The 26,107-nt window shown below is 53.4% G+C and overlaps 8 protein-coding genes across 8 annotated transcripts; 5 read left to right on the top strand and 3 right to left on the bottom strand.

Moving 5' to 3' along the window:
* Window positions 1–2,383: 2,383 nt before the first annotated feature.
* On the top strand, window positions 2,384–3,663 carry J4E92_008416 (uncharacterized protein; the record flags this gene model as incomplete). Its single annotated transcript, XM_051499768.1, has 3 exons — window positions 2,384–2,441; window positions 2,492–3,335; window positions 3,387–3,663. 3 exons carry the CDS (start codon window positions 2,384–2,386, stop codon window positions 3,661–3,663), a joined length of 1,179 nt encoding a protein of 392 aa, XP_051350144.1.
* A 1,666-nt stretch (window positions 3,664–5,329) lies between these two features.
* On the top strand, window positions 5,330–6,759 carry J4E92_008415 (uncharacterized protein; the record flags this gene model as incomplete). Its single annotated transcript, XM_051499767.1, has 5 exons — window positions 5,330–5,499; window positions 5,556–6,181; window positions 6,231–6,290; window positions 6,340–6,420; window positions 6,476–6,759. The coding sequence occupies 5 exons, from the start codon at window positions 5,330–5,332 to the stop codon at window positions 6,757–6,759; spliced, it is 1,221 nt and encodes a 406-aa protein (XP_051350143.1).
* Window positions 6,760–7,418: 659 nt separating this feature from the next.
* On the bottom strand, window positions 7,419–9,053 carry J4E92_008414 (uncharacterized protein; the record flags this gene model as incomplete). The annotated part of the gene is made up of 3 exons (XM_051499766.1): window positions 7,419–7,613; window positions 7,663–8,825; window positions 8,885–9,053. The coding sequence occupies 3 exons, from the start codon at window positions 9,051–9,053 to the stop codon at window positions 7,419–7,421; spliced, it is 1,527 nt and encodes a 508-aa protein (XP_051350142.1).
* A 516-nt stretch (window positions 9,054–9,569) lies between these two features.
* Window positions 9,570–11,223, top strand: J4E92_008413 (uncharacterized protein; the record flags this gene model as incomplete). Its single annotated transcript, XM_051499765.1, has 3 exons — window positions 9,570–11,009; window positions 11,066–11,085; window positions 11,139–11,223. 3 exons carry the CDS (start codon window positions 9,570–9,572, stop codon window positions 11,221–11,223), a joined length of 1,545 nt encoding a protein of 514 aa, XP_051350141.1.
* Window positions 11,224–15,213: 3,990 nt separating this feature from the next.
* J4E92_008412 (uncharacterized protein) lies at window positions 15,214–16,351 on the bottom strand (the record flags this gene model as incomplete). The annotated part of the gene is made up of 5 exons (XM_051499764.1): window positions 15,214–15,276; window positions 15,303–15,677; window positions 15,731–16,033; window positions 16,121–16,231; window positions 16,283–16,351. The coding sequence occupies 5 exons, from the start codon at window positions 16,349–16,351 to the stop codon at window positions 15,214–15,216; spliced, it is 921 nt and encodes a 306-aa protein (XP_051350140.1).
* Window positions 16,352–19,379: 3,028 nt separating this feature from the next.
* J4E92_008411 (uncharacterized protein) lies at window positions 19,380–21,905 on the top strand (the record flags this gene model as incomplete). The annotated part of the gene is made up of 3 exons (XM_051499763.1): window positions 19,380–19,563; window positions 19,613–21,412; window positions 21,481–21,905. 3 exons carry the CDS (start codon window positions 19,380–19,382, stop codon window positions 21,903–21,905), a joined length of 2,409 nt encoding a protein of 802 aa, XP_051350139.1.
* Window positions 21,906–22,112: 207 nt separating this feature from the next.
* J4E92_008410 (uncharacterized protein) lies at window positions 22,113–23,396 on the bottom strand (the record flags this gene model as incomplete). Its single annotated transcript, XM_051499762.1, has 1 exon — window positions 22,113–23,396. The coding sequence occupies one exon, from the start codon at window positions 23,394–23,396 to the stop codon at window positions 22,113–22,115; it is 1,284 nt and encodes a 427-aa protein (XP_051350138.1).
* A 1,815-nt stretch (window positions 23,397–25,211) lies between these two features.
* J4E92_008409 (uncharacterized protein) lies at window positions 25,212–26,051 on the top strand (the record flags this gene model as incomplete). The annotated part of the gene is made up of 1 exon (XM_051499761.1): window positions 25,212–26,051. One exon carries the CDS (start codon window positions 25,212–25,214, stop codon window positions 26,049–26,051), a length of 840 nt encoding a protein of 279 aa, XP_051350137.1.
* Between the last annotated feature and the right edge of the window lie 56 nt (window positions 26,052–26,107).

Here is a 26,107-nt window from a genome sequence, read left to right as displayed (position 1 = left end):
TGTATTATATATCAACGCTCGACATTGACTACTGTATTGGTATACAACAGCTTGTGGCTTGCTCTCGCCACGAATGATTACAAACTGTTGTTGCTGTGTAGGCATGGGATGAAATGCTGAAGAACCGCACTATCGAGACAGAAAGTGCGAAGTGTATGGTACGCCGTGCCCTTCCATGTGGGCAATGATGTCTCGCGAATGATTCTCTTGTAGGCAAATCGGAAAATGTGTTGTAGTAAATTGGAGTGATGTGATAGGACCGAAACAAGAGCAGCCTCTGCTGATGACCCAGCGAAATATTTGGTTCACTAGAAGAGTGGCGCGAAGTTTGTATGCGAACCGTGAGTAAGAACCCACAGATGCGTAAACTGAGCAATTGGGTCAAACACGTTCGTCTACTCGGCTTCGTATTTCCTTGGTAAGTGAAATGTTACTGATGTACGATGTCGCAAATGCCCATGATGTTCGAAGTCGCGAATTGTGGAGGGATCAGAGACGGACCCACTAATCGGCCAGAAAGGCTTATTTCAGTACTGCCGCAAGATCAGGTCGGAAGCGAAAAGCGGCGCGAATGAGGAGGCTGCAGCGCTCGCTCCTTGTATGTAAAAAGTAAGCTCAACGAAACGACATTGACCACGGGCATCTGTGAGGGCGGCAAAGTGGACTAATATTTAGAGTTGCTGACTTCAGCCCATCGATGGAAGACTCGAACACCTAGCTCTCAGAGGATGATAGATCGTTCCACAATTCTGCATTACCTTAGAAATCTATTGACTGTTACTTATGTGTTCGTCTGCACGGCAGTGCGACCGTTGAGTTTCTTCGTTGTAGGAGGTGGTGGGCCATTCTAGAAAAAATCCGAGACTGAAACAATTGTAACTGCCGACGTCATGGCAGGAAACACGACGTTGTGCGTGCGGCGCAAGTGGACCTCTGGAGCCCCAGGCTGGAAATGAGAGGTCAATCAATGCGCGTCAAGCAATAAGCTTGGCAGGAAGGATCGATGGTGAGGCTGTCGCTTGGGGTGGACGATAAGCGAGATGGTTCATCGCAACAGCCGTCTGGAGAACGAGAATAACGAAATGAGGCGCAATGCAGATGTTGGGGCGAAATGGATATAAAGGAGAGGCGAGTGCACATGGCCGAAAGCAGCAATGGAGCTCCAGCGCGCAAGGTGGTGGTGTAATTATAACCGCTGTTGGGGTTCGCATCTCATGAGATTGCAACGGCTGCGCTATACCCAACTCGGATCTGGCCCATCAAGGGTGTAACCGCATTGAAACCATTGGACAGGGGTGGCGGATATAGTAAAAGGCCGCGTAATAATCCACGGTGCTTGTTGTGTTTCGTGTCGGCCAGACAGTGGCAAAAGAAGACTCTGGATGGGCGGGCATGGAGCGAAGGTGCCGCATTGCCGCGTAGTGAGCGGTTACCAGCAAAACTAACAGGTCCGTCGACGACGGATGGAGACGTTGGGGAGCAGCGGAATGGTGCGGGCACAGTAGCGGACGGCCGTCTCCTAGGGCGACAGAGCGGCGATCCAGACGCCACCCCTGTTGTTGAGGCTCACGCATGAGAGGCTGCTGTTTGCGGACGCTGCATGGTGCTTATCAGGGCAGACATCTGGTTCAGAGCTTGAAATTGGGAGCAGCGTGCTCGGCACGTGAAGCTAAGAGCGACAAGCAGCGTGCGGTGGCAGGCGACGGGCGACGGGCGGCGAGGAGGCATCATGGATAATGGATGCAGAGCTGTGGTAGCCCTCGCCTGTCAAACCACTCCGTCCGCGCGCTCGGTACGGCCGCCGTGGTGCAGTCATGGCAACACGATGCGGGTAGCCACGAGCGTGCAGCATCCACGGCACTGCTGGCGGTGTCGTCGCGCGCAGGCGGCGAAACCATCTGCACCAGCAACCAGTGCGTGGCCCCAGGCCCGCTTGCAACATTCACTCTGGCTTGCTTGCTTGATCGATGATGGTGGGCACGCTCTGGCCGCCTATGATCTCCACCCGGCCTCACTAGCGTCATTAGCGGCTGCCCGGACTGGCACCACCGCGCTCCCCTTTTCTCGCGCCTGCTCCCATTAGAATGCCCTCCTGCCCTTTCTCTCTCAGTCTTCACCCACACTCGCTACCGACGACCGCGCCTTCTTGATCGCGTCTCTGGGACTACTCTATTTAATACTGCCTGCTTTACTTGTTAATTCTTCCCCTCGCTCCAGCATCTTTCCACGCTCGACAACTAGCCCGCAGCACCCGCACAACTGAAACCGGAACGAGCAGTCTTAATATCCCAGGTCCGTGTTGCCAGTCCACATTTCTCAGTCGCCTCATGGACGCGCCCGCTGACTTTTCCTCCCAGTTACCACACCACTTGCACTACACAAAATGCCTTCCATGATGAAGATCGCCCTCCCGGCCCTGGCTGCTGCCAGCGGCGCGTACGGTATGCTCTCTAACACCAGACCGCGTCAACATTGACTGACAACACCCCAGCTGCCTGCAGTGTCTCCGCCACCACCACCATCCAGAATGCCGGTGACGCCAGCGCCATCGCTTCCTGCTCAACCTTCTCCGGTAACATCGCCATTGCGACTGGTACCACCGACGACATCTCCTTCCCCGGCGTCAAGAAGATCAAGGGTGACTTGATTGCCGACACCGCGACCGAGCTTAAGCAGATCAGCGCCAGCGACCTCGAGGAGCTCGACGGAGAGATGATGCTCAACGACTTGACCCGTCTCAACGCCGTCAACTTCCCCAAGCTCAAGGCCATCGACTCCATCAAGTGGAACGCCCTGCCCGCTCTTCAGGAGATTGGCTTCACTGGCGAGGTCACCAAGGCCAACAAGGTCGACATCCAGAACACCGCTCTTCGCTCCCTCAAGGGTATCAACATTGAGGAGGTCGACACTGTCTTCATCGCAAACAACGGTTACATAGATGAGATCTCCATGCAGCTCGGCAACGTCTCCACGTCGCTGACTCTTGCCGACAACAACGAGGCCGTCAAGGTCGAGCTGCCCAACCTTATCTGGGCTAGCAACCTGACCTTCCGTTTCTGCGGTTCCGTCTCAGTTCCCTCCCTCGAGCGCCTGAACGGCTCCCTCGGTCTCTACAACAACGGTTTCGAGTCCTTCTCCGCTCCCAACCTTACTTCCGTCGGCGAGGCTGTTGCCCTTGTCGCCAACGAGAACCTTTCCAACGTCTCTTTCCCGGCGCTCACCAAGATCTCCGGCAACCTCCAGATCGCCAACAACTCCAAGCTCATCGAGATTGATGGCTACCCTGTCCTTAAGAGCATCGGTGGAGCTTTCGACATGAGCGGTAACTTCACTGAGTAAGTTTGCCTCGTATTCGCTTTACAACATGCCTTGCTAACATCTGCCAGCGTTACCACCCCCAAGCTCAACAGCGTCTCCGGTGCCTTCAACCTCCAGTCCACTGACAACGTCACCGAGACCTGCAAGACCTACAAGCCCCTCAAGGACAAGAAGCTCATCGAGGGTGGCTACAGGTGCGAGGGCAAGCTCATCGACCCCGCTGGTGAGGGCCACAAGGGTACCAAGCAGGGTGACGGTGACGACAAGACCGGCGCTGCCACCACCCTCAGTGCTGTCAACGGTGCCCTTGGCCTCGCCGCCATGGCCGCTGTTCTCCTTCTCTAAAAAGCTTATGACGCTGGCGTTCCATCATAATTGCATAGACTACCCCCACCTGACTTTCTTTGATAGCGTATAGCATCAAGCGAACAGGCGCTGACGCAGGAGTTCAGCATTTGAGGACTGAAGGGGCATCGGGGACGGTTTCATGGTTCAGCATGTAACAATTGAATGTATCATTTGGCTACGAGGGTCGAGCAGCCTGTTAATTCGCAGTACATATATGTCTGCCCCGCGACACGGTGTGCAGAATTGCAGGAGGAGTTGCTTTATTTGGGATAGTGGCATACAGTCTTTCTTAAATCTGCTCTGCGTTTTCTTGTGATGTGTTGAAATTAGCATGTGCTTGTCTGGAAATCCTACGTCACGCATTGAGGCCTTTGCGAGCTTCACCGCCTACGACTTGATCTTTGCTTTTCGCCGAACGGATCTTTCAAATGTGTCATGTCTGTCCATGTCGTCTCATCAAGCCCTCACAGTGTTTCTCAAAAGGAGGATGAAACGCCAACAGTGGTGGGTGCTGGCGCATGAGCTTTGACCTTATCCACGCGACAGACATCGATCATGTCATAGTGTTGCCAAAATTAACTGACAAGTGCAAGGGCAAGCGCTTGAAGAAGAGCTAGGGCTTCTGTCGAATGTGGCACAGGAGCTCAGCTCAATCCATCCTCCCGCATAACTTGATCCCATACGTTCTGAGACTGTCTTGCGCCGCTAGTTGGCAGCGCACCTGCAACGACGTCCATGCATTCCAAGTAGAATATTCCATACCGCATTGTCGTTTATACCTGAACTCTCTTTCGGCTCTTGAATACCTAAGACGAGGCTTTCATGTCTCGGATACCTAGTTCAGGCATCCCTTCAGTTATGGGTGGTAAGACGGAGAGCGGGCTCTAAAGTGCGGGCCGCAGTCACTAAATTCGTATAACAGATGATGTGGGTAAACGAGTGAGCTTCTCGTACATATCGCAGACATGTCCCATGCATGACATTCTGTACCACGCAGCTTCTTTGTTAGGAGCCGGGGCGCCGCCGGTTTGGTGTTCCCAGCACATGCTTTCACGTGCGGTTACCCAGGAAAATGGAAGGCACTCACGCAGGGCCCAATCGCTACGGAACAAGTATATTGAGCAACGTTCTAGGCCAAACATGTAACATTGGCACTTCGTTGTGGTCTCCGGTGAATTATGAGAGAATTACCGTCTATCATATTTCCGAGGCGTCGTCATCAGCGGCACTATCGCGATTGATCTGCACTTAGCGTCATTCGCATGCTCGTCGCGCTCAACGGTAATCTGTACTGAACGAATTGCTTCTGCAACGCAATTGCGCCTGTCGTTCACCCCTTTCGTCGCTTCCCTCGTGCGTCCCACTGTGCAGCAAGTCAGGACCCTGCTTTCACTAGTCATTACCGTCTGTCGCTTCCGCCGCTGCTTCCCCCCAACCTCGCTGCGACGTCACCAGCAACATTTAGTCCACACCCCAAACGTCGCGCGCCCGGGCGCTCTCAACCGCCAAACTGGAGAGGCCACAGTCGCAATCGCCGCCGCTCCATTCACAGAGGGAAACCAGCAATACCGATAGCGTCCGAGCGCGTAGCTCATCGATACGCATATCACAGGCCAGAGGGGAAGAGGTGGAGAAGGAACACGCGGGATCCTACCGACTCAACATGCTTGCGGGCAAAGGATACTCGTGGAAGGCTGCTAAAGCCCGCCTGCCACCATCAAGACAGGTCATAAGCACAGTACGGAACCCACGCTTCCTCATCTCCATTGGTCTGGTCACAGCGATTGTGCTGCTATGGCGGTCCATGGGGTCAGCAGCTGGGGAGATGCAGAGGTATGCCAGGTCTCCCATTGTGTTACATGGAGCAATCGCTAATCGTACCCTCCCAGGTTCTACTGCTTCGGCCCCTCGAAACCTCCAATGCACATGACAGCGAACGAGAACGAAGACTGGCACGCGCATTTGAACACCCCCGTGATATTCAACCACCACAAACCAATAGAGGTCAACGCCACCGAAATCCAGCACGTCGACCTGAACGGCGTCACTTCGACCATTGACGCAGCCAAGAACAAGGAGCGTGTTCTGATCCTCACCCCGCTCCGCGATGCCTCATACTACCTCGCGAAACACTTCGATCTTCTCACGTCACTCACGTACCCCCACGAGCTGATCGATCTGGCGTTTCTGGTCGGCGACACGACGGACGATACCATGGCAGCATTGGCAAAGGAATTGGAGAGGGTCCAAAACAACCCCGAAGTAGCTTTCAGGTCGACCATGATTGTTGAGAAAGATTTCGGTGTCACGCTCTCGCAAAGTGTAGAGGACAGACACAGTTTTGAGGCACAAGGTCCACGGAGAAAGGCGCTGGGTAAAGCCAGGAACTACCTACTTTACACTGCCTTGAAACCGGAGCACAGCTGGGTATACTGGAGGGATGTAGATATCGTCGACAGTCCTTCCAAGATCATCGAGGACTTTGTGGCGCATGATCGGGATGTCCTCGTTCCTAGTACGTCTTGTGGATGTAGGCCCTAAAGATTCGCACTAACAGTACACAGACATCTGGTTCCACAGGTACAAGGAGGAGAATGGCAAGATGGTCGACATCGAAGGGCGCTGTGAGTCTTAACCCCACTCGATTCCGCGATCCCCACTAACAAGACCCAGTCGATTACAACTCCTGGCAAGAATCCCCCGAAGGCCTCAAACTCGCCTCCACGCTCGACAAAGACATTGTCCTCGCAGAAGGTACTTTCCCTGCCCCCCACAGTTCCTCCCTCGACATCAGCTCACACACCCACAGGTTACAAGCAATACCCCACAAACCGCAAGTACATGGCCACAATGGGCGACTGGCGCGCCGACAAAGACGAAGAAATACCCCTCGACGGCATCGGCGGCGTAAACATCATCGTAAAAGCAGACGTCCACCGCTCCGGCGTAAACTTCCCTTGCTACCCCTTCGAAAACCAAGCCGAGACAGAAGGCTTTGCAAAGATGGCCAAGCGCGCAGGCTACGGCGTATACGGATTGCCCAACTACGTTGTCTGGCATATCGATACCGATGAGAAGCCTGGGAATGCTTAAGCAGCTAGCGCTGGAGAGACGGCGCAAGTAAAAGAGTGATTGAGAAGTGGACGAAGAAGCATATATACCTTGGAGTCGGGCGTACCTCGCATTAGAGACATGGGTTAGTTGCGGGCGAATCTTGGAGTCTGATATTAGATTGGGGGGGACATGTTATACTTCTGTACGAGTAGGAGTGCAGAGACTGCGGCGTAGCTCCTTTTAGACGATACGATAACGATATCCTGTTTGCTGCCTTGCGAGGTTTTATCATCATATATGCTTGTCAAGTTTCGAGTGCGGAATTTAAACACCACATGTTTGCAGAGCTTGTGTTGTGAGTTACGGGCTTCATATTCCATGGTGATATACCAGAAGCTGAGGCCGGAAATTTCCTAGTATTGCGCTTCTTATAAAGCAACCAGGAGGATGCTCAAAGCTCTAATCTCTTGAAGAGACGAACATGAGACCCCTCCCCAATCCATAGTCATACACATCTGCCCTTCAAGCGTATCCAGATCCATACCAGCGATGCCACATGCTCCAACCTATCGTATCCTCCCTGCCGTCGTTCCTGTCCGTCACACCAATCATAAAGTGGAATACTCCAACGATTCTTCGAAGGCTAACGACCGGAACACGCGAATTCGACAGGCCGACACTAACCAAGGCAGTGGCTTCTAGTAGTCGTAGATGCCAGAGTGGAACTTGCGCTCGTCGTAGTACTGGGCGCGGATCTTCCTGCCTCTGAACTCCCATCCTTCGTCGAAGCGGTTCACGGCGTTGAGGGCGGCCATCGGGGAGTTGAACTGGATGTAGACTACGCCATCCTTGTTGCTCTCGTCCAGTTGGATACGCTCGACATCGCCACCGAACTGAATTCTATTAGCACACATACATTGACGATGACGTCTTAAGCCTTACCTTCTTGCCGAATGCTTCGCCCATGTCTTGTCGGATACCACCGTCGTTGCGCTCGGCGTTGGCGTCCCAGTCAACACCGTCGACGCAACCCCATGTGACCACGACACTTGACTTGTCGCCGAACTTGCTGGGCTCGTCTTTCTGAATACGCATACCGCCACTGACATCCCAGACTTGTTGAGACTGGACTCTGCCGTTCGCGTCGAGATTGCCTGCGCCCTGGGGAACCCTGCGCTTCTTGACTTCCAGATGGGTAAAGACACCATCGTTGTTCTTTCCGAGACCTTGACCCTTCTTGTAACCCATCTTATTCATCATGGCTTCGGCTTTGCTGATCTTGGCGCGTTTGGCGGGGCGTTCGTCATGGGCGGGCTCGTTGTCTGCATCCTCCATCTGTACGTCAGGACGCTCGTACCGGACAGGAGGCGCAGATATAGTGGCGGCCGCGTATCGGACAGGAGGCGCAGAGATGGTAGCACCCTGGTAGCTCGGCGGGGCTGGCGGTGAACCAGCTGGCGGAGGCGGAGGCGGAGGCGGAGGTACATAGTCATCTGTGACCGACGGGGGTGGCGGCGGCACGGCATCAGACTGCTGCTGCGACAGACGCATGCGACGGGCATAAGCATCTTCTCCTGACGGGTCGGACGAGGGCGCCGCAGAGTTGTTGTCGTAGTATGCAGGTGGAGCGAACGAAGGCTTTGTAGCAACTGAAGCGGGCGTTGAGCTAGACGAAGACGCCGAGGGGGTGCCACTGGCTTCCTCACTGCCATCGCGAGACTTATGCTGAGCGGCAGCTCCACGCAAGAAGGCAGTGAAGCCTTCCTTCTTGCGTCGGTAACCGCCTTGTGCCTTGTAAGCTAGCAAGTTGGACGGCTTGTCGGGCTTGTGAGCGGCCAGAGGTTCATGAAGTCCGTACATCTTGGTGAACTTCTTCTGCTCCTTCTTCTTCTGCTTCTCCTCATACGCGCGCATCCTGCGCTCTTCCAGAATGGAGGCGTCGTCCTCTGCGGTGCTTCGGTAGTAGTCGATGCCATGCTGCTGAGGATTGGCGGGTCCGGGAACTGACGAAGAGAGCGGGGCAGCTACAGGCATGGTGGCCCTCTTGACAGTTGGGATAGCCTTCTTGGCCTGGGGACGCTTGATTTGGTGAGGGTTATGGAAAGCTAGACAATCAAATGAGTCGTAGTTCAAGGCAATAGTATGGAGCAGTTCAGTTAGATACCAGGTTTCTTCAGCTGCTCGGCCTTGGCCTGTTCCTCTGTGTACTTGACAGGCGCAGCAGAGATGGTGGCGGCGGCATACGGATTCGGAAGGCCTTTCTGGGCGTAGGGGTTGGGAAGACCATATGGGTTCGGCAGGCCTTGCGCCTTCTGCGGCGGCTGGTCGGCCATGTTGATATCGATATACGCGCAAGTGCGGCGCTGAACAATGGCAAATGCGACTGGCGCACGTCACAGGTGAGCGGCGGCGGGCTGAGCTACAAGTCTAAGAATGCAGAGGTTAGCAGCTGTCTTGCGGATGCAAGATTGAACAATGAGGCGGCGACGGTGAGATTCGACTACGGCAATGTGTTGGTTGTAAGGGTGGTGGAGCGGCAGGCGCGATGTCAACTGCCGCCAAGCACCCCAGCCCGCGTGCCGGCGTTCGGCGCGCCCTCCACGCTAAGACTTAGCCGCATTGCGCGGGCATGCAGGAACGCCTGTTACCATGCTGTCATCCAAATCCTTATCCGTGATAAGTCATTTCCACATCTCCGAATACATCTGAGCAGGCTCTGGTGTTTCTTATCAACTGTAGATTTCATTGCGCGTCATAGAAGCATAAAGGTACCATCGCCCAGGAAGCCCGCGCATAGCAGTGTTCCTCTAATCGCGACCATCAGATCTCCTATCTAGTAATCCATCGCCATGGCCCCAACCACTCTCGAACACGCCTTCTCCAAGGACTCGAGCTCGACCGCCGTCATCGTGCCCGGTAGCCCTGCCCTGACCGTCTCGTACAAGAAGCTCGCCGCGGATGTCAAGGCTTTCCAACACCAGCTGGCAAAGGTCGGCGTTTCTGCCGAGGCCGCTGTGTCCATCGCGCTGCCCAACACGTACGAATTCATCGTCTCCTTCATCGCTGCCTCGTGGCAGAGGGCCATCGCAGCGCCCCTCAACCCGGCGTACAAACAGTCCGAGTTCGAGTTCTACATCGACGACCTGAGCTCAGCGATCGCATTGGTACCAAAGGGTGCGTTTGCGCAAGATGCGGCAGCTGTCCGTGCAGCACGGAAATACAATGCCGCCATCGCAGAATGCTACTACAATGGCAGCGAGGTCGTCCTGGACGTCAAAGAGGCTGGAAAGCTTGCGGGTAAAACCGCGTCCGTCCAGTCCGCGCAGCCAGACGATGTCGCTCTTGTGCTGCACACGAGCGGTACCACTGGACGCCCCAAGGCCGTGCCTCTGACGCACCGTAACTTGCTGCGGACGATGAAGAACATCCAAGCAACCTACGAGTTGACGCCCAAGGATCGTACCATGCTGGTTATGCCTCTCTTCCACGTCCACGGCCTGCTTGCTGGCTTCCTCGCCCCACTGGCTTCAGGAGGCTCAGTCATTGTGCCGCCCAAGTTCTCCGCCTCGGACTTCTGGAAAGACTTCAATGAGCACAAGGCAAACTGGTACACGGCTGTTCCAACAATTCATCAGATCTTGCTCAAGAGCCCTCTCCCAAGCCCCATGCCCAACATCCGCTTCATCCGATCGTGCTCCAGTCCGCTCTCACCCAAAACATTCCACGAACTCGAGAAGGCGTTCGGTGCTCCGGTATTGGAGGCATACGCCATGACTGAGGCGGCCCATCAGATGACCAGTAATCCCCTCCCCCCGAGCCAGCGTAAGCCTGGCAGTGTGGGGCTCGGTCAGGGTGTCGAAGTCAAGATCCTCGACGAAGCTGGCAAAGAGGTGCCGCAAGGGAAAGAAGCTGAAATCTGCATTCGTGGTGAAAATGTTACCAAGGGATACCTCAACAACCCAGCTGCCAATGCTTCATCCTTCACCCAGGATGGCTTCTTCCGCACTGGAGATCAGGGCAAGCTGGATGCTGAGGGATATGTTATCATTACCGGCCGCATCAAGGAGCTCATCAACAAGGGTGGTGAAAAGATCAGTCCTATTGAGCTCGACAACGTAATTGCGCAGCATCCCGCAGTATCTGAAGCTGTCAGCTTCGCGATTGAAGATGAGATGTACGGCCAAGACGTTGGTCTTGCGATCGTGGTCAAAGAGGGCCATGCTCTGACTGCGGGAGAGCTGAAGACGTGGCTGACGGATCGCGTTGCCAAATTTAAGCTGCCGAAGAAGGTATGTACACACCCAATCAAACACACATATGTGGAACATAGTCTAACAAACTGCAGATTTTCTTCACCGATATCATGTACGTGAACGACAGCATTGCCGATGAACCATGCACTGACTGCGCACTTATAGGCCGAAGACTGCAACAGGAAAGATCCAGCGACGTCTTGTTGCCGAAGCCATGCTCAAGCAAGAACAGCCCAAACCCAAGCTATAGTCAAGTCACCAGATCGGTGTCAAACGGCCCTGTACCATACTCTGTTACTATTCGGGAGCGATCAGCAGAGCCTCAGACTAGATGTACCATACATGTGCGACAACCTGTCGTACGGATAGATTGCATAGACCAGCGCCAAGTGTCTCCTGCACCTGGTCACTCTCCTATTGACCCACGTGAACTTTGTGTTTTTACTAAAGCTACCTTCCACTATGCGGGGGCCGGCCCACGTGTGACGGTGCCAATCATGTTGCGATTTGGTGTTCGCGAGGCTGACTGGCACTGAACTGCGCCTCTTGACACTGCAGACCTTGTGCATAAGTCTTCGAATCCAACAGCTTGAGATACTTCGATGAACGAATCCTGACCTGGCTCTGCAGGAAGCTGCTACGGCTAGGGAGTATTCGGTGCTTTAGGGGCGATGCGTTGTGCGGCGTATCTCGGTGTGGGTAACCAGGCCGCATACACATGGCCTTTCCGCCCCCACATGCTGTGCCTCTCATTCTTGTTTGCTTTCCGATATACAGAGTACTTTTAGATGATGCAGAAGCCTCGACGCAAGCTGCATTGTCCTTGGCTTGGTCGGCACTCGTCCTCAGGTTTGCTTTTTGGTTGAGCCTTCGTCACCCGCACGCATCATGAATCCACTTTTTTCTCTGGCCAGTTCAGAGACGGACGACCGTTTTCCTGCTGGACCACGCACGTCCGTTGGATCTCCTTTTGTTTCATCGATGAGCCCTGAAAGCCAGGCTGGATTCGGCAGTATACCGGCATCATCCCCGCCCGTCATGTCTCAGATTCTACATCCAGGGACCAACACTATGCGACCTACACAGCAATCAAAGGATACACAAAACTCGATAGCCAGCCCATTTTCTCTGGCCAGCACTTCGACAAGTCGCTCCCCAACAGTCACTACCGGTACTCTATCAACAACCAACCTAATGCCTCCTAATATGCCTTTCGCCGATGCGGCTTCCAGTGGCAGTTCGACGCCGCGTTCTTCTCAGTCATCTTTCAGTGACCAGTCTAATACAACATCAGCATCTACGCCACCAAGGCCTCAACGATCGAGCCTGAAGCCTAGCCTCAAATCTTCCGACGCGGTGACTATGGCATCTAGCAGAAGGTCTTCACCACCTGCGGTACGCTTCGCAGAACCAGATCCGTTGGCCAAGTCAAAGACCTGGCCGAGAGCAAGACCGAAGACTATACAACTACCGGAACCCCTGATCAACAGAATACCAAACTCCTCAAAGAAAACTCAATACCATCACATACCATCGTTTACCAGCCCGACCACAACTTTGATGGATCAGATCGATAATTTCCAAGCATGGGGAACGCCAAAGTCGCCAGGACTCCACCGTCCCGACTCTCTCCCCATGCCTCGAAGTGGATCTTTTAAAGTCATGCGAAAGCGTGTGAGCAGCCTCACGATCAAGTCAACTTCAAACCAAGAATCGGATGCGAGATGGACCGGAATTCCACTACCGGCCAACTATAAACCGCCAACTCTGAGCCCAAGATCCCGAGTAGTGTCCTACCAGTCCGTCTTATCGGCCAATTCACGAATGTCCACGCAATCTGCCCCAGCAGCCTCGTCACCGTTGTCCCCCTGTAGTCCTCCGCCAGGCCAATACAACCCCCTCGATCATTATATACCTTGCTTGTATCCCTCATGCACTTTGCATTACACACCTGCCCACACAGGATCAAACTACTACCTCCCCCAAGGCCCATACGACCTGACTCGTCTTCATGGCTACTGCCCGCGCCATGCTAGCCAAGAGATGAAAGAAGCCAACACAGCATGCAAGCAAGCCTACGAGACATTACGCCAGAGCGCCGGACGCAAGACCCTCAACGTCATAGCCTCCGAGTTCGAGACCTTCAAAGAAAACTTCCGCCGAGACCGCAGAAGCAAAGACGCCGCACTAGTACGAGAGCACAAGCAAAGAGTGTTGGGCGCCCCTCCCGTGCCCCTAAACGCCAAAAGCAACGATGCAAGAGCGAAACCTGGGGTGCAGGAAGAAGTATGGGATTGGCGATACACACTCCGTCCTTGCACGTCTTCCCACTGCAAGGCTTACTACACACCATACTCGAACCATTACATCTACTACCGCACACCGTTTTCTGGTACCTCGTTCCTGCCGCAGGAGACGCTTTGTTCGGCCTGCGCGCAGACGGAGGTCGAGGGCTTCGCGAAGAAGGTCAAAGAGAAGTATGGGAGCAGGTGTGGCTGGGACCATCAGGAGTGGCATGAGTGGTATACTAATGCTTGTAACGATCGTAATATGGAGCAGGACTATTGGCTCAGAGCACAGGAGAGAGCTGTCAGAGAGCGGGGGCCTGCAAAGTGGGTGGGTAGGCTGGAGGAGGTTGTCGTCGTGGAAGAGGAGGTTGACGAGTTGAAGAAGGGAAGGAAGAGCTTGATGAGGAAATGGTTTGGAAGTATGTCTGCGTGATTTGGCATCATATCAGACGGGTGCGATGTCAGATGGGATCCGATTTTGATCGAGGCACGGTACACAGGCCTGGTATACTGCACTACATTCTTTTGGGAACTACACAGCAACGATATCGCAAGAGTACATGACGCAAACGCTTTGAGGGACCGTATAAAATAATATTGAGTATTACTATACTACTCGCGAATACAAACCACAGCTTTCCTATTGGCCGAACTTCTCATAATCTGGTCCCAAGCCCAAGATACCTTGGTTAGCCAGTGGTCCAACATCATTGCGCAGCGAACACACGCAAATTTTATAGCTATAAATCAAAATTCCATTTCCTTACTCTTAACATACACTACAAATCCTGCATCCTGACCCTTTGCCTACAAGAGGTCAAAGATCGTCGTCATGGACTCCGCCAATCAACCGCCACAGTCACAGCCCCTAAAGCGTCCTGCAGAGGCAGATATACAGCCACCCCGGATGAGGTAACGAAACTTCCATATCTGCAGTCATGAACGGCCGATTAACCTCGACTACAGTAAAATCGCACGCCAAGGCAAATATGGTACTGTCTTGGTCAAGATTGGAACCGAACAAAAGCTATACCTGCTTCACTCCGACTATCTCTCGCACTACTCCACCGTCTTCAAGCTACAATTAACACGCAATACTCCGATTTGTCTCGAAAAGGTAGAGCTCGAAGTCTTCGACATCTTCGTCGACTGGCTGTATACTCAAAAACTACCACAACCCTCCGAATGGGACTGCCTGCTCGTAGCCCAATGCCTGGAATTTGCAGGTCAATACCTGATCCCCTCATTCGCAGAAGCTGTAGGGAACGCGTTCGTCGACAAGGCGTTCACCAAAGGAATAACCCCGTACTACGCAACCGTCATTTTCGCGTATACAAAGCTTCATTCTCACACCGAAGCCTCCGACCGCTTGAGGCGTCTACTCGTGGACTATCACTGCGATAAATACAGACCGGGAGAAGTTCATAACGCGACCCCTAGTATGATACTGGAAGATGAGACGGCGGAGAAGATTCCAACCGCGTTTTGGAAGGCGGTTATGGATAGGTATGCGAGGATTGGTATTGGTCATGCGTTTTTTGAGATGTGTGAGCAGAGAGAATATCATGAGCATATGACGATGGAGGATGAAGATGTTTGTGAGGTTTGTAGATAGTGTTTAGAAAAGGGGAAGGTGTTGTGAATGCCTTGCGAAGGATTGTGCAGGCTGGAAGTATGCCGGGAAGCAGATGTGTTATCCAGGCCTTGGTAACAACTATTTCTTCATGTTCAATAAGGATGTAAACTTGTGATAAAGTGAAATGAATTGCGAGTAGAAGCTACAAAGCGATCGCGGGTATCTTAGTAGTACATGAAGGCCGTTATTCGTAAGTAATACACGGGCTCGATAGTGTGTAACTTGTCGACGATGTCAAATGAGAAGAGGATCTACATCGCAATATTCCACCTCCTTCTGTCCCATGAACCGAGTATAAGGATACCGCGACACTTGTCTAGGCCACTCCACATGATGCCTCATGCGACACGGTATGTTCCAGTATATCCCTTCGATCCAGCTGAGCACGGCAGTAGGGGCATGTACGCCCTCAAAGCCCACTCTTTCAAGGTAGAGGATAGGTGTAAGAACAGCCTGGACCGCGATGAAATGAGCCAGCAGAATCTGCGCAACACTGTTGTTAGGATCGATGAAGGCCTGGAACTCATCATGCGTCCACTTGGATGGTGTGTTGTAGAGCATAACAAAGGTTTGATATGTCTCTGGTGGGCGGTCATACCCATGGGTGATTGTGCATACGAGCAACTCCCAGTATGACCGCTCACAGTCGGACATGTTCAAGGTCTGGACAAGGTCGAGGGATAATGATGCCATGTCGAGATCTTCGCGGTTGAAGCAGCTCACCCTCGATGTTCCGATCCGCTTCTGCATTTTCTCAAGATGGGAATCTGCGCAGAATGCCTAGAAGGGGTTAGTGTGAGCGTCCAAATTCTTGCTCAGACTGCTGTACATACGTTGAAGACTGAGTCGGCGATGAACATCATGTTGTTGCCTGCAATCAGGTTGCACCCACGGACCATTGTCATGAATTCTGCCATGCCGTCCTGTAGGTGACTTGATTGGAAAGCAAGTACTAGAGCCGCGGCCATTCTTGCGTCGCGCTCGCAGGCGGTTGTTGGGGGTACTGAGAGCGCTTCGTTGAGCGATTTGACCGCGAGGATTCGGTGCTGTATGGCTTGTTCTGCAACACCCGACTGTGTTACAGCATCCAGATGTGACGCAGCCAACGCTAAGATGGAATGCATAAGGTACTCGTACTGCAATAGTTAGTACCCCTTTCCACGGTCGCGGATAGCCAAAGAAGCTTCTTCCATGTCTTCTGGGCTCTGATGGAAAACACATACATTGTGTGCAAAGCCAGGAATCGCCGTGATCCAAATCTTGTCAGCTCCGACCGGGAGATGCGGGTAGGCGGTGATGAGAAAATGATGGAACAAACGCATGTCTGCCATGGACTATGATCGTAAGTCACTATACCATTCAAAGCACGCTTGAAGCATACTTACGAAGACGCCTGGCGTCGATCCCAGGTTGCCCCCCTCCTGAGGGTGCGGTGAAGTAGGAAGACGTTGCATTGCTTGAATGATATTTGCTGGATACTCGCATTGCAATCCCGCCTTGGTACAATGATGACACTCAGGATGTCTCTCGTTACATTTGATCCTCCTATGCTCTGATTAGGATACTTGAGCAATACGAACACCTGAATGTCGTTATGGTACCTTTTCTTGCAGTTGAAACAACCGCGGCGGGATTTGGTGTGTCCTTTCCTGGGAATTGGTCTGCGAGGCATCGGTGGCGCACTCCCAATTCCATTGTCCGAAAAAGTCGGTGAGTCACTCGAAGAGCTCTCGACTACAGTACCGTGATCCTGTGGAGACGACATTGATATCAGAAGTATGAGAAGGATTCTGCGATCTGCGGGTTCGCTTCCCCTGTGGCGATATATACTCTGCTGTATCCGGTATCCTGTGTCTCTAAAGATGTGGACTGCACAGCTTTGGGGGCCGAGAGCGGGAAGTATGAAGCGACCCCGCGGGTGTGGGTGGTCCGTTAATCAGGGGACGCCAGGTTTACGGCTGAACCGTGGCGGGCTTACAGCACTATACTGTAAAACAAACGGCCAACTAATAGGATCGCGGTTTCGCCTAGGGCCCTGATAATCAAAGTCCCCAAAACGGCTTAGCATGGTGAAGCTCTAGATGTCTCCGGTTACTAGCCAGCTCACCGGTATGCAGCCATACCGTTGGATGGCGCCTGATGGTTCTGAGGGCTGTGCTGCTGATATGCATCAACCGGCAGAGCATCGATGCCTTGCAACCGCTTCAGGCCTACTTTGCGAGTCCAACTCATAATCGTGACATACCTTCCTCGAGATGATCCCAAGCACATTCCGGTGATGCCGGCTCTGTCGCAATGACGTCGCTGTATCACGAACCATCGATAGCATGGGACGTCTAGCTTTCACTGTTGCCTGCAGCTGTTTGACAGGCTATTTTTGCATTACGAGATAGCGACAAGCATCGCCAAGAGGAAGATGTGCGCCGATAGGTTGCCTTGACACCGGCGGCGTCCAGAAGATGGGTTGCTGGAAGGGCGCAGAAGTGCACATGGCGTCGCCTTTGACTCACCAAGAGCCCATGTACCAGAAAGCTCTTTAATAATAGTTGTACTTGCATGCAACTATTTCAGAGAATGCTGTGATGTAACGTCGTGGCCACGGTGGTCGATGGGCGCACTGCGAGGTCATGCGAAGTTTCCGCAAACACCAATAGGATCCCTTCGATCGACCGAGGCTGGGATATTTCGCGTAACATTACCGTCTCAAGCCTGCGAGGCGTACCAGGCACAGATGATGTTCAGGCAGCGAGAGTGTCGAAGCAGCCGCTGACTGGCCTCAATCTCAATCGCTGCGCGGCGTAGGGGTAGAATGCCAAGGCGCTAACCCACCCCAGTCACCGTCCGGCCGTGTTCCAGGTTCTCCCCGTCCATCATCACCACTGTGTTCATACACATCCTCTCTACAGCACTATTCTAGTCCACGATACGAGTTCTCCGTTCTTCACAATTCTGGTGAAGCATGGCGGTTCTCGAAATAACCCAATTGCGTCTCAGGAATGTTGCCGCCGACGATCCAGCATTGCTTGAGAACCTGTCAGCCGTGCGAGAGAAACTGCACACAAGCTCGCAGTTTTACAACTGCATCGAGGACCCCAAGTTGATCTATATTTTGGGCATATGGCCAAATTTGGAAGCACACTTGAAGTTCCTAGAATCTCCAGCGCGAGACGAGGTTCTCGGCCCCCAAGAAGATATGCTCCAATTTTGTTGGACTGTCCATGTGGAAATAGATGGTCTGCATTTGCTTCCTTTAGAGGCACCCATATTGGCAATGGAGAGACTTCGTTTCAAGGAAGAGTGCGTCGAGGATCTTGAAAGGGCTGTCACAAGCTATGCGCAACAGCTCCGAGGCGACCACACGTTCAGAGTAGCACACGGCTGGCGATGCGATGCACCGAGAACTCACGAGGCGCTCGTCTTTACTGGATGGGAGACTGCGCAGACTCACGTCACCCTTCCAGCAAACGTGGACGATGACCACGACGTCGCCGTATTGCAGGACCGATGCGAGACGGTGCAAATCATACGTGGCAGAAATCTGGAGCGGAAAGATGGGTGAAATTAGGCTCCAAACTGTTCTTCATTCTTGAGGGTGCATGGGTTATGGGCTTGGAGCTCTCATAGGAAAGGGAAGTTGGGAGAGTCAGTCTTAATGGAAGGCACACGTGCGCCTGTTCTTCCCATGAGATCTCCGACTGGCCGGGTCGTGTACCCGTGCGAGGCAGCACTCCGATCGTGGGGATCCAGGCCAATCATCGAACAGAACAGCTCATAGTAAGCACCTAAACTTCGTTGGACTCCCGGCACTGCGTAAGTGCTGCACAGGGCATACCTATCGATCGGGACGATCTTCCCTCTGTCGGTGGTTCCATTTCGGGTCAATGGCCTTGGTTTGATGCATGACCACCGGAATTCCTTCGCGCTTTCCGTACCGCTGCATAAGGTTCTGCGGCAGGGTCACATGTTCCACAGCAGCACAAGGAGCCGGTTGTGGGGTAGGCAAGACTGGGCGCCATCTTGGCCTGCGACAAGACGAGACGCTACGGCGCGATAGCTGTGCAAGGCTGAACGTGGACTCAGACTTTCAACTTCATGTCCTGTCGCTCGCGCTTCGCAGGCATTCACACTGATTATTAGATGCTACCTACGCTGTAGTTAAGGTTGCAGTACCAGACGGTCGGTTGCTTTACCCCGCAATAAACCCCACTAGGACAGTGTTGAGCTGCGATCACCCCGACGCAAGTCAACTCGCCATGTGGTACTGAGTAGGACTTAATAGAGTCGCTACTCGCACGTTTGATCGATTATTCTTGCTTGAGTTGCGTTCGATGAGTGACCAGTCCTCCCTATCTTGACCGTAGACGCAATCACACGTGCCATCGACCTGTCTACGAAGCGACCAATCCAATCATCCGCAGTAATACGCGCCTCGATAATTCCGGTACAACTTCACAGGCACCAGAATCGAGCCGGGTTTTCAAAATGAAAAGGCTATGCCGTTATGTCCGGACTTTTACACAGCTTGCAGCGCTGTCGACGACAGTAGGAACCCTGGCGCAGCAGACCGCCGACTTCGACCCTTTACAATGGGTCGATCCATTGATCGGTAGTAGAGATGGAGGGAACGTCTTTGCAGGCGCAACGCTACCATATGGCATGGCAAAAGGTCGGCTACAGGAGCGCAACATTGATAGCTTACTGCTAAAACCTTGCAGCCGTCGCGGATGTGGACGGTGCAAATACCGGCGGATTTTCCACGGACGGCAGCAACATCACCGGCTTCTCAGCTTTACATGACTCCGGAACAGGAGGAAATCCAAGCTTAGGCAACTTCCCCATCTTTCCGCAGTTGTGCTCAGGCGATGACATCAACACATGCAAGTTTCCAATCACAGCACGCGCAACTCCTTATCGAAACGATTCAATCAAGGCACGACCCGGCTACTTTGGCGTAACACTGGAAAACGGCATACATGCTGATATGGCCGTTTCAGAACATGCTGCGCTCTTTCGCTTCGACTTCTCCACAGCGTCTAATGGAAATGGAAGCAACGATCCTCTCATCATGCTTGATCTGACAGATTTATGGGCGAGTCGGCAAAACGCTTCTATTACTATCGAGGCGGATGCCGGCCAACAATCGGGCAGAATGAGAGGGAATGCTACTTTCCTACCAAGCTTCGGCGCGGGGTCCTACATGGCATACTTTTGCCTCGATGTTTCCGGAGGAACTGTCAAGGACTCTGGAGTATGGGTCAACGACAGAGCCGGCAAGCAACCAAAAGAACTTTACGTGACGCGCGGCTTCAACTTGTTCTACGTGCAAGCTGGTGGATTCATCCGATTGAACGGCCCACTCTCAGGACCGGTATTAGCAAGGATGGGATTGAGCTTCATCAGTACTGATCAAGCCTGCCAGAATGCTGAGAGGGAAATTCCGGGGCCCACTTTTGACTTTGACGGACTTGTCACGTCAGCCGAGGAAGCGTGGCGTGAGAAGTTCGCTCCGATTACCATCGAAACTGGAGAAGTGGACACGAGCATACAGACCAGCTTCTGGAGCGCTGTTTACCGTACGATGATTTCTCCTCAGAATTACACGGGTGAGAACCCGCACTGGCAGAGCGATGAGCCGTACTTTGACAGCTTCTACTGTCTCTGGGATATGTGGCGCGTGCAACTGCCTTTCCTTACTGTACTGGAGCCTTCTATAATGTCCAGTCTAGTGCGTAGTCTTCTTGATACGTATAAGCATCGTGGATGGCTACCAGACTGCATGATGAGCACCTGCAAAGGCTGGACACAGGGCGGTTCCAACGCCGATAACGTCCTAGTCGATGCGTATGTCAAGAACATCACAGGCATAGACTGGGAACTCGCCTACGAAGCCATCGTCAACGACGCCGAAAACGAGCCACTGGAATGGAGTCAAGAGGGACGTGGCGGCCTGACAAGTTGGAAATCGCTAAACTATATCCCAGTGTCGGACTTTGACCCTTACGGCTTTGGTACAAACTCGAGAAGTATATCGCGATCTCTGGAATACGCTTACAACGACTTCAATCTCGCTACTTTGGCAAAAGGCCTCGGTAAAAACACGACGGAAAAGTACTTCTCCCGCGCAACGAACTGGCGCAACCTCTTCAAATCCGACCAAACCTCCTCAATCAACGGTACAGATACTGGCTTCACGGGCTTCTTCCAACCCAGGAACTTGAACGGGACATGGGGCTACCAAGACCCCATTGCCTGTAGTCCGCTGACCGACTTTTGCTCACTGACGTCGAATCCGTCCGAGACATTCGAGAGTAGTGTGTGGGAGTACATATTCTTCGTCCCGCATGATATTGGCAAACTCATCGAGCTACTGGGGGGCGACGAGACGTTTGTGCGCAGACTGGATTTCTTCCATACCAGCGGCTTAGCGGACATAGGAAACGAGCCAGTCTTCCTGACAGTGTATCTATCTCATTTTGCAGGAAGACCTGGATTGAGTGCAGAGAGGGCACATTACTGTAAGTCTTATCGCACTAGACATCAAGGAAGTGTCCAGTTTGAATGCGTTCGCTGACATCAGATGTAGATATTCCGTCACGGTTCAACGCTACACCCGGCGGGCTTCCAGGCAACGACGACTCGGGGAGCATGGCCTCTTTCGCACTCTTCAGCATGCTTGGCTTATTTCCAAATCCGGGCCAGAACGTCTATTTCATCATTCCGCCTTTCTTCCCCACTGTTTCCATAGCTAACAAGCTCACGAATGCTACTGCCACTATTCGTAATACTAATTTCGACAAGGAGTACAAGAACATTTATATTCAGAGCGCTAAGCTGAATGGCGAGGTGTACACGAAGAACTGGATTGGGCACGAGTTCTTCACGCAAGGGTGGACGCTGGAGCTTGTGCTGGGAGATACGGAGAGTGATTGGGGTACGAAGAAGGAGGATAGACCGCCTAGTATGTCGGACGGGCAAGGTGAGGTAGATTTGGGATTGAGGATGCAGTAGAATACAGCGAGATGGGAATGGTCAAGAAGTAATTGAGAAGCACTAAGCGCCGTAGATATAAGCGTGATGGAATAATCTAATCGGCGCTGTAAACCAGTATATTATAGCAGCAACCTTGGAAGTCGCAATCATGGGGGAATTTAATCGCTGGTTTGACTGCCTAGTTCAGTAGTTTGGGTATAATTGTTGACTTTTTAATTACTGTGATCAGAACAAAGCTTTCGAAGCAACGCTCAACAGCCACGCGGCATCTTGCCAGCCGCCAACCTCTTCATTAGCCGTCGTACGTTGCGAGTCCCCGGTCGTTGGTCGACTCTCTGTATTTGTAGTTGTCGCATCGCCTTCTTGTCTCCGCAGAGCAGACGCAGCAATGATGGCTTCTCGTTCAAGCTTACGACGCTTGGCTTCAACTTCGCGGCGTAACTTCAGCTCCTCCGTGGTAAGATTGTCTAGTCGCAAGCTTCTATCATCTTCCGCATCATCCTCATCAGACGCTTCTCTGTCCTCGTCGACAGAGAACAGTGTCCATCCGATGAGACGATCCATCCAACCTCCCAGCCCGAACCCGCGTTCGCGCGCCAAACGAGCGATTTCTTCCTCATCGCCATCGCTTTCTTCGTCTGCTTCGATGAAGTCAGGCTCAATGAAGCGTTCATCTAGCTCAGAGATCTCGAAGCTGGCTCTTCCTGACGGCGGTTTCGATCCGGCAGACATCATGAGATCGGCCCGACTGCCTACTCTACTACCCCGTCGACTCTGCCGTGCGCTGGGTACGCGGGAGCCTACGCGACTGGGGATACGACTCCCCACCCTGGACATGCGCGGGGAGAAGAACACAGGAAAGTCCGCGTCACCGACATGTTCGCCAGAGAGTAGAGCCATGGGCCTATCCTCATGTGACGAGCGTTTCTCGTACTCGTCACCTTGTCCGACTAGACTGGTGGAGCTCTCTCGTCTCACAAGCCAACCCTGACCCTTGCTATCCCTCGTCTCGCCAGCTATTGCCAAGCCAGCGCGGTGCAGCCACTCTTCATTTGACTCTTTGGTGTGATGCTTTACGAGTGGTGAGTGTAGAGGTAGAGGCGCTGTGCCTTTCCTCGAATGATGTCTCTTTTTCCCATCATCTACTCCGAGGACTTCGTCGGCAAAGCTGACGCCGGGGTGCAGAACACTGGTACTCTTTGCTTTTGGTATGTCGCCAACATCGCGAACTTCGGCACGGGGGTTGACGAAGTAGCTGTCGTATGCGTAGGCTTTCTTCGGGCGCTGCCGTGAACTGCTGCGGCTTTGGCTCAGGCTTAAAACACCTGGCGTTGTAGGTGCCGACTTTTGCGCGATGTACGACGTCCGAGGAGTGCGCGTGCCTTGCTCGTCGGGCGAAGGTGGTACGGATGCATCGAGAGGGTATTTGGCGCTGAGCGGGGCTATGGAGAGATTGTGGAGGTTCGGGTAGGAGCGACGCGATCGGGATGTCGCGCGTGGAGCCTCCATGATGCTCAATTGGAGAACGTGGGGCCACTGGGATACGCTGAGGATGTGAGAAACGTCACGATGTTTACTGTATTTGGTGGAGTGACCGAGGTCCAGCAGGTCAGACGCACAGACTCTGGGGAAATGAGGCTTAGCCTTTCATGGTTAGCTGCCGATCACGAGAGTCTTCACGTGAAAGTGGTGCGATGGAACTTTGAAATATTCAACTCAGAGAAATTTCACGAAATCGTGCCGCGAACTCCGACTGCGGTCTGCGGTTGACCCCTTCGAATACGCCGATGTCTACGGAATGTCGGGGAGTCGTCATAGAGATTTCGAGATAGTTTCGGCCAAGTTCCACTGAGCGTCCAGGCCCTGGCTACGTGGTTGCAATGATGAGGAAGCGGCCACAAGACTCGGACAGCAGGAGAACTCGGGATGAACGGCTATGAATATTGCCTTGATGATGGCATAGAAGCTGGGCAAAGGCGAAGTATGATATCGTTGTATTCGGATAGTCGGTTTGCTCTGGGAACACAGCCCATAAGCTTCGCCTACTGGTATTTGCCGTCCACAGTAATGCTTTGATGCGCTTACTGTGTTATTGGCGTCTCTTCTGTGCCGATTCTTCCGCGCGGTTCTGGCGAACACGTCGTGGTTCACCCAAGCACTAGAGACCCACCGCTCCGTAGGTTGCGAGTGGAGCGATGACGGTGTCAACGGCGCTGGAAAGTATCAAGCCTGTCGCTGAGGCACGGGAGCGAGACAGTGTTGAGACGCGCCGCCCAGGTCGGAGCCATGCGGCGGGGCGGTTCGCCTTGGAACAGAAGCGAATCTAGCGAAGCTTGCCCACTGCCCAGGTGCTACTGGCGCTTGCTCTGTGCTTGCCGTCATTTGGCAAGGCACGACAAGACTGGTGCGGGGTCCGCGCGCTGTTTGCTGGTACCAGAAGACTGAACTAGCACACAGCCCACAGATTGCTATCGATGAATTATATGCTCTGCGTTCCTGCATAGCCAAAGTACCGTTGGGAAGGTGCGGCAAGTGACGTACGGCGCTTGGCGGACCCTGGAACCGGCGGTCCAAGCCAGCGGATTGATTCCGACGCATCTGGCTCGGACCAGTGAAAGGCGCGCTAGGGCGACCCGCCCGATTTCTTCCACAACACCAGCCTTCATTATAACACACTACTTCTCTCTCCCCGCGAACTACGGCTGACATCTTTCGCTACCGCCCCGAGCCATCACCACACAAATATCCGTCTACTGCGCACACCACTCCGCCCACAGTACACCCTACCTACCTCACTCACTCACAATGAACATCAACGCCTCTTTGCATCACCGCAAGACGCTCGCAAGATGTGTCCTGTAACCAGCCGGTAACAGCGAAGTAAGTTTCACCCTTTCACGCAACCTTGGAAGCTGCACTGTCATCAACGCTGTGTGAACTGCCGCATTTTCAATGCATGCCCTTCCATTCGCCGCGCGCTCGACACGACCGCCGGATCCGTGGGTGACAGCGGCGACGACCCATAGCTCGCGAATTCGGAGCTATCCTCCTAACGTACGAGCATTTGGCTGATTAGATTATAGGCTGCCCGCGTCGGCTTCTGCCCCCGTGTCTCTTGTCTTCGAGCATCCTCCCAAGTCAGACTTCCAAACCCTCAACGCACACAAGGACACTCGACAAGGCCTACCACCAAGCACCTCCGCATCCGAAAATCCGCGTTGTGAAGGGTATAGGACAAATCGTCCGAGTACAACACAAGCTGAGCTCATACCTATACCTTTGATACCCTCCATACTCGAACCCGAAGCTCCGCAGCGCTTCAACATGTCTTCGTCAAACGGAGACTCCGCCATGTCCCCTAGCCAGGACCAGAACGCTCAGGAGAGCGTATTCGAAAGGATCAGGGAGTTTGTCGCCTCTCTCGGACTCTCTGCAAGCGATGGGCTCATTCAGCACGCCGGCGAGACTACGCACGAGGATCTAAAGGTCGTCGTAGACCCTCAGGGTCACCAGTGTTCCATCACCTGCACAGCCGAGTCTTACGGCACTCTCACACCGGCCGTCTCCATCCGTTCGGCACCCGAACGCCTACAGTCACTCACTCCTCCATCAAACTACGGCACAGTTCTCCCTGGGTGCGTCTATCGTAGCAGCTATCCAAAGGAGGAGAACTACGAATACCTTAAGGAAGCCGGAATCAAGACCATCCTCACCCTGGTTCCTGAGCCACTCTCACCCGAGTATCAAAACTTCATGAAGGAGGCTGGTATACAGCACTTCCACGTTCACGTCAAAGCCAACAAAGGCGAAGTGCGCGTCGAATCGTGCGAAATGTCACGAGCCCTGCGCCTCATCATGGATCGTACCAACCACCCGATCCTCGTCCACTGCAACAAGGGCAAGCACCGCACAGGATGCACCATCGCCTGCTTCCGGAGGATCCTCGGCGTCGACCCAGAGACAGTTCGCGAGGAATACCATACCTACGCCGGCGCAAAGGCTCGTTTCCTCGATGAGGTCTTTTTCGAGAATTTCGACCTCAACTTGGTCATGTGGATTGCTCGCAAGGAGGGCTGGGTTGCGCCTGCGATCGATATGGCACCACCCACACCCCCCGCTTCAGTCAGCTCAAGCACCAGTGCAAAGGCAGTCGCTTTGGCTTGATATTTTCCTTGGGTCATATTGCATTCTTAGGCGTTCGAAAGGGAGCATTTGGGCAT

This window comes from Alternaria infectoria (assembly GCF_024043175.1).
Source record: "Alternaria infectoria strain BMP 0036 chromosome Unknown scaffold_16, whole genome shotgun sequence".
Classification (NCBI taxonomy): Eukaryota; Fungi; Ascomycota; class Dothideomycetes; order Pleosporales; family Pleosporaceae; genus Alternaria; species Alternaria infectoria.
The sequence above is the reverse complement of the archived record's forward strand: the minus strand, read 5'-3'. Positions and strand labels throughout refer to the sequence as shown.